At 47.9% G+C, this 11171-nt stretch overlaps 1 protein-coding gene across 1 annotated transcript; it reads left to right on the forward strand.

The window, feature by feature from the left end:
- Nucleotides 1-458: 458 nt before the first annotated feature.
- Nucleotides 459-10743, forward strand: LOC144129823 (glutamate receptor-like). Its single transcript, XM_077663891.1, has 7 exons — nucleotides 459-559; nucleotides 2417-2507; nucleotides 3290-3451; nucleotides 5401-5539; nucleotides 6860-7077; nucleotides 8024-8313; nucleotides 10497-10743. The coding sequence occupies exons 1-7, from the start codon at nucleotides 459-461 to the stop codon at nucleotides 10741-10743; spliced, it is 1248 nt and encodes a 415-aa protein (XP_077520017.1).
- The last annotated feature ends 428 nt before the right edge of the window (nucleotides 10744-11171 follow it).

Consider the following 11171-nt stretch of genomic DNA (forward strand, 5'->3'; position numbering starts at 1 on the left):
AAGTAAGAAACCAAGAGTAGCTGAAACCCAGCGAAGCAAATAATATGTCATTTTATCATTTTAGTGCAAGGCTACACGTAACACCTATACACTCGGAACAAGAACGCGAGACGGGCGCTGTCATAGCTCACTTGGTAGAGCACAGCAAGCGACTTGCGGATCTTATGGTTTCGGATGCCATCCTCAGCGTGGCTGTCTTCAACTCTATGGAATTATTTCTGATATCTAAACAACTGAACATCTAATTTCACACTACATTGACGTCACATTAAATCGACACTTTCCATTTGCTTCCCTTGCTTCCCGTATATATCCTATGAAGCCTCTCATCCCCTTATTATCCTTATATGCTACAATTCAACGCCAGAGGTTTGTGAGATATGTAGTATAGATTTCCGTGGATGAAGTTGCCCCTATTCCAAGTCTGATAACAGTGACTCGGGTCGGCTCTGTTCAAGATGAAACCTTTTCTGGAAGTGTCGGAAGTCGACGGCAAAGTGGTCTTCGGGGGCCTGGCCTGGTACATTATCAAGACGCTCCAGCAGTTCCTCCGATTCAAGTAAAGTGCTCCTTCTCAATTATTGCGTCGAGCCTTCGGATTAAAAAGATGCGAAAGTCCCAGTAGCATGGCGTCCCCACAATCGCTAGTGGGTGAGAGCGGACTCACCCAGTGCGTCGCGGGCATATTGGGGGCGCCTAGCAGCGAATCGCCTCAACGCATTCATGAGAGGATGAAGTTATTACAATACTACGTGTAGGGGCTTATTTCCACGAGATTTTCTAAACCTGTTTTATGAACGAAAGAACCAAACCACACTTTGTTTTACTTTAAAGTCTTGAGCAGACACATCTTCTTGGACAAGCACGTCCTTTTTTTTGTAACTGAGCCATAACTTTTGAAATTTCATTTTTTTAATGCAGAGCAATATCCACTAGGCGTTTTATACCGTCGCCGCGCCAAGGTATCAAATATATGAATCTCCTGGAGGAAGAACATTTAGTCAAGCTCTAAAATATAGGGCGGTTGTTAAGCTGGCTAAAATTATAGTTTATGACACTAGACTATACAATCTAGAGCCAATAAAAATAATCAAGCCCAAATTGTTAAATAATATACTAGCCGTATGTTAAATTTTTCACTACTTAAAAAAATTAGGAAACTGAGTATAAACTGCCAGTTATAAAACTAAGAACACTAAAAGGAACAGAATTAATATACTGGGTCCATCGAATTTACCCTAATTTAATATTAGACTACGATGAGACTCTGCTAGGAGCCGTTTGTGCTCATTCCACGCCCCGCAGATTAAATCATATAACCAGCCCGAAGACAGCCAAATAAGATTTAAGGAGTTGGTGCCTGTAATCTGTATTTGGCCATTAGCGCCTTTCTTTGCTCCGGAGTCTATCTATTGTGTGGCGCGCTGACACCTGTGTATAATGGTGTCTTCTTTGTATAGCACCATACGTCCCCGTTTACGTCATTTACGGTGCATCAGTTGCGGGTACCCCAGTTACGGTCGCTCCGATTGCTTAATGCAAACTTGTGTCACTCGAGTATCCCTAATGTATAATTTTTTCCCTGGCTTAAATTTTGTGTGTGCCCATAGGTAATTTTCGAGCAGCTTTGTGCTATGCGGTTGTCTTTTTGTCTAAACTCATTATGCATCTTTTTTTCCTGTTGTTTTAGGTCGAGGCGTAGTGCTCACTTCTGGCGTTAATTTGAATCTGTACGTCGCTTCGTTAATCTGCTCGCCCGCCCACAAGCACTACGTCGTCCGGAACGGGCAGTGCAAGCAAACGGGGACAAATGCGTACAATAAAGTAGTAGTATTACTAATTTTAGAATTAACGTTTTCAATATAAATAATGTTTTTGCAGCATCTTTCCCTAACTTTTCCTGTATGTTTGAAATCTCGCATTCTGGGATGATTATAATCAAAGCTTTTTATGCGTAAAAGATATTGATGCGGCAAGCTACCAGGGGATGCAGCGAGCTTGAAGGTGAAACAAAAGTCCATAAACAACCGCAGTGGCAAATGGCATGCTTTCTGAATTTAATCCGTTCTTCCAAGAGCTTAAAGTTTTGCATCTACTTTTTTGATAATTAGGTGTTTAACACATGCCATAATAGGCAGCTGTACATTAATTCTCCCACCTGGGCAGCCGAACCCGATAGATAGCAAGCCAAAGTGGCGGGCCTAAACAAAAAACAAAAACTGCATAAGTAAGGACAGCCGAGCCAGTCTGCTTTCTCTCTTTTCTCGCAGTGTTCATTTTGAATCCAGTAAGGGTCACTCATTGCAACGCAGCCGTTATGAAAGAGTTCACTTTTATTTATTGAGTATATTCTCCAACGTTCGAAATCCCCTTCAAATCCGCCTTTGAATGATGTCTAATTTCATGAATTCGACAGTGTGGAGCTCCAGACGACTGACGAGCAGATCTGGTCCAGCCGACGCCCGACGGGGGAGTGGGGAGGTCCACTGGGCATGCTGGAGCGAAACGTAGGTGCCACTGTACACTGTTTTGTGAGGAACACTACGTGTGCCTGCTGTACTGACACGGTGACACTGGTGCCGGAAAACTCACACGATTCTCGCCCTAACCTAAAAGATGCGACACCAAGGGCGTATTTAAATAGTCGTTATTACTTTTTGTAGCCCACACCTTGTACGTAGGCAATACACTTATCGGAACAAAAGATCGCAAAAGTTCATCAAATTCTGTAGAATGGTCGTGATTGAATCCTGGGTTTCAATTTTATCTTGATCTTGCTTCGAGAGAAGGTCCTAATACCACAATGATTTCAAAGCCGCGCAAAGATAACAAAAGGAGTAAGGGCAGGGGGGGGGGGGGGGGGGGGGGGCTGGGGGTTGGAGTGCTTCTAAATGTGGCCAAGCGGCTCCAACAGCTTTGACCGTGCTGTTTTCGTACCACGCCAATTCCTCGGTAACGGGCCGACGAAGAATCAATGTTTCTTGGCAGACATTCTTATATTGTGAGAGGCCACTTACAGGCATCATTTCGTCGCACATTGTAAGCGCTTCCTGAACATGAAACTGTATTTCCGCATATATTTGTAGAAATCACAATACATTACATACCTCCATTATACACTGCAGTAAATACTTCCAATAAACGAGGTAGTGACGAATGCGCTAAGAAAGATAGAATTTTCCTGTAATTCACTGACACCAAACATGCTTTCAACATGAAATATTTTTCTAAAGCTCACAAAATGATGTAGGCTCGGCGTCACCAGGCGGTCTTACGTCACTTTACGCAGGAGTCTGACGTCACAGCGCATATGGTGATACCGACGGCAGACCGCATCACGGTGGGAACACCGCTTCCAGCCTACGTGTACGGCAACCCGCGGTACTACGCCGGCACGCCCAACCCGTATATGACCAGCGTGTTTGGCTACCTGATGAGCTTTGATCTCGAGGCAAGTGCGACGATACTGATCAGTAGCTCAGGCGGGAGACGCAAGCTGGCCTCACTTCCGTGAGTGTTTGACGAACGAAGCCTTCTGTAACGGTAAATTCAAATCGAAGATCCGGAGCAACCTTTCAGCTTCGCGACAAAGCATATGAATCCGGCATAAAATCCTAAATCTACATTTGTACAGCGCTGTCCAGCTGGGAACCCGGAGAACAGCTTTCCCTGGTCGAACGGTCCCAACCTTTTGCAGCCGCCGCAGAAGTCCTGGTGTAGGGACTCCACCCATGGAGACTCCCACGACTCTGGGACCAGTGCATAAACGTTTTGTCTCTCCCTCCCTCTCTGGCCAGAGCCAGACTGAGGTGGTCTCGCACTGCTCACGGTGAAATCAACCCACAGTCAGTCGTCTCCTATGGAACTGCAATTGGCGACGCGCCTGAAGAAAGCGCAGAGCCGAAGGAAATGCGTCACAAAGACATCTGGCCAAATCTAGCAATTTCTTTGGAGCAGTAAGGACAACTCTCCGTAACTGCTCCAAAACATCAGTGCCATTAAAACGCGTGACCCGAGATCCTGAGCCCGCAGAGGAGTAGCCTTGCTCTACTCAGATCAGAACAGAACTGGAGGGGATCGGCATTTAAGTTCCGCCTTAAGGCTGTAACGCGATAGTGTTAATGGGTTAATGCCCGTATTTTCGAGATTGGCCATTCTGTTCACATGCATAGATGGTTGGGAGTCCTCACACTCCTTCTGGCGCAGTGGTGCAGCGGTTAAGCGATGTGCCACTGCCGTGCGCAGGTAGGTGCTGCCACCGGTGGGTCTTGTGTGGCGCAGGTTGATTTTTCCCAGTAACGTCGCGCGAGCAATCATTTATGTAACTTGCACATGCAATGATGGGGAGTTTGCTCACGATGCGATGGGCAGGCTGCGATGACGTCCCACGTTCACGTGACCTAGGAGGCCAGGAGCACAGACTGTCGGGCGAGTTGGAGCATTCAAACACAAACGCACAAGAACATGACAAAGAAAGACTATTTTTGGTGGATTTTTTCCTGGTGGCCAACGACGCCCGCGCCGGCTTTTCTGTGACACAGGGCCGTTAACAATATCGCGTTAAAATTTTTTCGAAAGGGCTACGAACCGCTACTAGATATCACCGCAGGTCGAGATGGGTTTCTCGCCGGCCGAAAGCTCATTAAACATGCACAAGTCGAAGGCGTTACTCGCAACATGGAAGTATTAGGCTGGTATGTTGGATTTACGGAGATTTTACTTTTATAGCGTCCCCAGTGGCTTTCGGCGAAAATGTCAGCGTCATTGGTGTGAAGCCTCGGCGTGTGAAGCCTCCTTCACCAGAAGCTCTGCCCATCTTCCCTCACGATCTCCACCCTCCCGAAGTGCCACCCACTACCAGCCTACATACCTTTACCCCCCACAGCGCCTTCAGTTTTATAGGAAGTTTTGTAGTTGAAGTTTTGTCGCGAAATGCACCCAGTAAGTGGCTTTAGAGTCACGTACAGGCGACGGAAAAATCTCCTAGCCACGAAAACTGCCTCAGTGCTACGAAGGTAACACAACTGCACTGGGCGCTTTCTCTGTTCGGAACTCGCTTGAATTATTGTCTTGCTGACGGTGCGAGCATTACGAAAAAAAAAAGCTGTAGCTGAATCGCACCGACCGAAAGCTGCTCAAGCATATGACGCACCGTGGCAATGACTTGCACGCACTAAGCACAGAGCGAAAAGGGCTCGCCCGTTTGAAATTATTGGGAAAGGACTGCATGGTGTTGTTTTGCTATTGATATTGGTGTCAAAGTGGTTAACTAGATCTGCGGCGTACAAAATTAGTGCGCTTGTATTGCTGAAGGGCTGCAAACGCTTCTTTAAACGTACCATAGATATCACATCGGCTATATTCCTATTTTCTCCTCTTCCTAATCGTCCCCTTTCGCAGGTCTGGCTCATCCTCCTACTGTGCTGGCCCCTGGTGAGCGTCCTCATGACTTTCATCGAAGCGATCCGCTCTCCCATTCGCTTCAAGGATCTCATCACCGTCAACCTCTTCGACGTCCTCGGTGTCATGATGTTTGAAGGTGGGCGTCTTTCAGTCCGAAAAGAGAACAAAGATCGGATTATTGGTTGTTGCAGAGGATGTTTATAAGTCCACACTGGTTTCAAGCATGAAATGAAATACTTTTGGATTCAGTTCAAACCGGTCTCATTTAAACATCATTCCGAAATCGACAAAACTGGCTCTGAAATAGTGGCGCCGAGCGATATAGTGAAAGAGGCTAGTATCGGAGACGGCGATCGAAGCAGCGCCTGTGAAAGAGCACGCAGATGTCTTGGCGTCAAGGTTGAATGTGAGTGTAATGTGTTTGGGAACGTTCGCAATCAACAGCGAAGTGGCTCCTTTATTGCGTGTTCGCTGCATCTTTACAAAACATTAAGCAGTTTCACCATGTTTGTAAGAGAGTTGAGTTGTTTATGCATTGTACGCAAACTGCGCGAGAGGCGTAAAGGGAGTGAATGGGCGCAAGACAAACACTGACCCGGCACTACTAAATACGAAAAACCGGAAAAATATGAATAGAAATTAAAATTTAAGGCAAATTGATATGCTTTGTTTCCTAACAGTTCCCAACTACAAAGTATCATTTCCGGCCTGGAATGTTCAAGTAATGGTAATTATTACAGAGAAGACCAAGTTTACATCATAGTCTTTCCTAACCATCGAAAATAAAAAAAACAGGCCCCCATCACGCCAGGCGGCGCTCCAAGCATTTTACAGTACTAGAAACAATAATAAGAAAAAATATTTTTAAAGCGAAATTTATTGCCCTAGGGCATCAATGATGGGTGAAGGTGTGATGAATGATGTAGTAGAGATTAAATTAATAGAAAAAGGTTAGCTGATTTGATGAAGTCGAGTAGAGAACGATGGTACGGTCCCTGCGTCCAGGCAATGTATGAAGCAGGGTTGCTTGGTGAAAGACCTGCTACCATCAGGTGCCGAATCCTTGTAGGCTTGAAAGCTGGGCAGTCCCACAGTAAGTGATGAATGTCGGCCTCAGTGTCCTCGTGTTTACATATCGGACACCATGGCCGAGGAAACAATTCTCGGTACTGAGGCCACTTCCGAGTGATGGCTGGTGTGAGGGCAACCCCGACCCGGGTCCTCCTAAGCGCAACCTCCTCTGCACGGGTAAGACCGCGGGGGAGGGTTACCGCACACGGAGGGATGAGAGCACATGTGCGGCGCCGGAGAAGTTCGTTTCTTGATGAAAGGAGGGTAAAATTGTCCAAATGAAGGAGAAAAAATATTTCATCCTAGGCTACAACCGCGTCAAGAATTCGACTTCTCATCCGTGATCCGAGGTCTGACTCTGTTTCCCGGTCGTGCCTCTTCGCAGGCAGTATCCGTCCCGTGCGTGACGTGGTGGGCCGCGTGGTGTTCGCGGTCTGGTGGCTGGCGGTCCTGGTGCTGATGAACTGCTTTCAGGGAACCATGAAAGCAAACATGAGCGTCAGGACGCCCACGGAGCGCCTGGAGACCTTCCGAGACTTGGCGGAGAGGCCGCACCTCAAGCCCATTATCATTACAGGAACCACGTTCGAGCATCAATTCAAAGTACGCCCGATTTTGCAATTAACGATTCTGGTGCTGTCGTGAATTGGCACATGTACTTCAAATTTATAGTTAAATAATTGGAAGGATAACTTTTCAGGTTTTCGGGAGCATGCTCTGCAACGTCATACCACCAGACCGCGTTTCGACTCGTAACGACGGATTTCTCTGCGGCGTATAAGCGCTGAGCTGTCAGTGTCCACAGCTGGGATATCCTTCAACTTTTCTGTGCCAGCCATACAGGGCCTCCGTGGTCGTCCCGATTCTGATCTCTCATCCCACTCTCAGTGACAGCTCAGGGGCGCCGCCGGGTATGAACCCTGTTTTCGAAAAACGCGTTCGTAGAACTTCCGCACACGTTATTTTTTAACGGCGGGTGTCGCGGCTGGCGTGATGGGCCAACCAGAGGGGGCAAACAACTTGTGTGTTTTTTTGTGTAGTGCTAAGCATGTCATTGCGGTGTAGCAGCGAAGCAACGTAACCGGTTCACCGTTACGATATGGTTGCCGCTAGTCGATGACAGCCATCGCAGAGAAGCAGGCCACGGACCATAGCGATCTTCATCTACGATAAATCTGTAGAAGCCCATGAAACATTTGTTGTGCTTGTCGGCGCCAAGCACCGCAGCTTGTCGGTGTGCTGTCGCTACTGCAAGCGAGCGCACTATGCTGCGGAAAAACAGCCACAAAGTCTCGGACGTAACTGCCGTGGGCGCTGGGAGGCACAGCCTGTCTTCTTCGTCGGCGGAATACCGCTAATGGCATCCTCGCCACAGCATCTGCCTGACGTCGCGGTGCGAAGGCGGTCCATACGCAATGCGCGCTAGAATCCTCACCTGCCTCTGCGAGCAACACAATTAGCTCACTCTCGTTGGCAGACCGGGAGCCGAAGTTTTGCACAAACGTTTTGCTTTATAACGCGCCTCACCTAAAAATGCGAATTTCTGCAGGTTTCGCCAGAAAAGGACCTTCAGAAGATTTTAGCCATGGCCTATGCCCACCGGTCCATCATGCCCGCATCGGCTGTTTTCACGCGTGAAACCTTTGACGAAATGATTTTCAAGCGTGCCGTCATCTTCATGGAGGACAACGTGATGCGGAGCTACATTGCTGCCCTGTATCCACAGAAGCCAGGACGGGGCATCATCTATGCGTCTAAACAGCACACCATAGCGGCCCAGTTCTGCATGTTCATGCGCAAGTCTCTGGAGCCCAGAATCATGAAGCTTCTCCACACAAGGTTAGTATCACTCGGCCTACAAATCGCTTCTGACTAATCTGCGCTGAGACGCGCCGCAGTGGCGCAATGGCTGTGGCATTCAGCTGTGAGGCCCGACGTCAGGGAATCGTTTATTCCGGTCGCGACGGCCTTATTTCGATGGAGGCGAAGTGTAAAAACGGCCCTATGCTGTGCGGTGTCGGTGCACGTTTGAGAAGTTCGGTTGATCGAAATTAATGCGGAGCCTGCCACTACGGCGTCCCTCAAAGCGTATGTGTAGCTATGGTACATTAAACCCCAAATGTTGATCAACCATTCATTTAAATAAACACAACTTTCTTTCTGTCTTTTTTTTCGTTCCCTTCAATCTCTTCGCCATATGTATACGAGCGATAGTGTTGCCGAAACTGACATCTATGCGTTTAGCTGGTTACAAGAAGAAAATCCGGCACTCTTCTTTCAAACTAAACGCTACGAGTGCAAACACAAAGCGTCCGTTACCGTGGGTAATAAAGAATCCAAACGCACGGCATGAACTACACTTTCGTGCATGACTGTTGCAAAGAGATGCTGTCGCTCCATCGGCAGTGAATTCAGAGTACAATTCGCCTAATCGCCGCAGTATCGACCGAAATAACACTGCAAAAGGTTTTCATTTCAAAGTTTTAGCAGTACCGTGCGGTAATTCATTAAAACGTCTTTTTAGGCTAGTTGGTGCCTTTTGGATATAAGAAAAATCTAAGCACTTGGGGCTTGTCCTTTCTTCTTCAGTGGTTGCAGGCTTTAGCGCTGCTATTTTTGTTAGATTCACCGTGCGGTGAACTCGGTAACTAATATAAAAGCTTCCGTTCGGCAGATATGGCTAGGCAAGCCAGGCAACAGTAGCAGCGGCAATGGGTTAGCTTGCTTGACGTGCGGTTGTCCGGCTACGCTAGAACTCTCTATTAAGTCTCCGACGACGGACCGCTGCCCACATATATCCTCTGTCACGTGGTTGTAGTCCTCGTGGCGGTGTCGTAGGTTGTAGCGTCGGTCGTCGGTACGGTTCTCGTCTTCAGTGCAAAGCTGGGCACTGCTTAGGACAACTTAGCGCGGTAGGTGTACCTACAACGCTGAGTAATACGAAGTGAAGCTTACTGAAGACAAGCAGCGGTGACGTCAAAGTTGTCTTCGTGAGAGACATACGGAACCATTGCAGCGAGCGTGGCTAATTGTGTCTTTTTACCTATAGACGAGGCTAAAAGGTGTCGTTTGTGCGGTCACCTGCACAGCAGTGCCGTAGTTCAAGGCATAAGGAAGGACGACATCACTAGTATTGGATTTGGCTCAGGTGTACACGGCGAGCATGTCTGCAGTGGCCTTATTCAAACGTTTCGTGAGGCCGCTTTCCTACGCACGTGCCACGGTTGTTTTCTTGTGACTTCTGTGAACGCAGTGCAGGATGGCTTCCGTCAGCTCAGCCATGAACACTGCTTCTCCGCCCGTGATGAGCACCTCGGGCAAGCCGTTGCTCAGGAAAATGTGTTCCACAAAAAACCTCGTGACTTCGGCGGCGGAGCTTTGCGGCATGGCTATCTTCGGCCCAACGGGCAAGACAGTGGGTCGCCACTATAAACCTCTTTTTTCTAAAAGGCGACTTAAGGAAGAGGCCGAATAGTTCCGTGCCAACCTGCTAGAAACGCATTGTCGCTGCTGCTGTATGGTTCAGTCGTGGTGCAGGCCTGATCGGTGGGGTCTTCTGTCGCTGACACTCTCGGCAGATTCACACGCAGTGTGCGACATCGAAGGCTAATGATTAGAAATAGAAGAAGGCTGCGTACGGCTAGTAGTAAGTAGAGAACATTCGCAACGAAAAGAAATAAAAAGCTCTTTGCGAAAATGTGTTTTGTCTGGTTTTAGCGTAGATAAGGTGCTTCTTTATTTTTCATTTTCTTGTTCTTGCTCCGAGCGTTGGAGCATAGGCATTTTCTTTTGTTCTTTTGTACGTTTTTTATTGCCTACCCGTTCCAAACCTGTTCCAACCATTTCCTCCAAACATCGTGAAACCTGATTTTTTTTTTCATATTGTTACGGTACACAGTCGCCAAGCGAAGACGACGTTGTTGGGTCGCTGCAGGTGGTCGACGAAGACGCTGTCTACGTGTGTCTGCCTACGTGTTTTCCAACCCAGGACGAGTACTAATAACGTACGCCGGTGCTCGCAGATGCCGCTGGATGCACGAGTCCGGACTGACAGACCGGAAGCGGCTTCAGCTGCTTCCAGAAAGCTGGTATCTGGCGCGTCCCTCCGCAAGTCAAGTCCATTCACTCTCGGTCGAGGACACCGCGGCGCTCTTCTACGTGGGGCTTCTGGGGCTGGCCGTGGCACTGGTCGCGTTCTTCGGGGAACTGATCGTGTACCGCTCGACATTCTTCATTCGTAACCGGCGTAGGAGGCGCCTCATCATGTGAACATGTCATGATCAGCTTCCTGCGTGGAGCACAGGAAAAATTGAAGACATTCTGCAATACGCGCATCTATCTGATGGGCCCGTAGAAACAGTGGTTGCAGCCGAACGGAAAAAGTTGTTTTACGACTTTGTGCAGCACAAAATAGAAAATAAAGATAGTCAAGTATTGCACAGCGCCAGTTAGCAGCTGGCAGCAGCTCGATAGTCGTTCACGTTGTCATTGCTATAACTTTAGCGGTGAGTAAATCGGATTTCTAGCCATGCTCTTCTGTAGATCTTTGGGGATGAACACCGATAAACAGAGTGAAAACAGGATACCAAATAAAAAGCGTTTAGAGTTTCGCTCTTTTCTGCAGCAGCTTCTGTCTATACTTTTGATAAACCTCTCAGTGATCTTTCTACAGCACATGCGGTCATTGGACATACCGG

Source organism: Amblyomma americanum, chromosome 4 (genome assembly GCF_052857255.1).
Source record: "Amblyomma americanum isolate KBUSLIRL-KWMA chromosome 4, ASM5285725v1, whole genome shotgun sequence".
NCBI classification, from domain to species: Eukaryota; Metazoa; Arthropoda; class Arachnida; order Ixodida; family Ixodidae; genus Amblyomma; species Amblyomma americanum.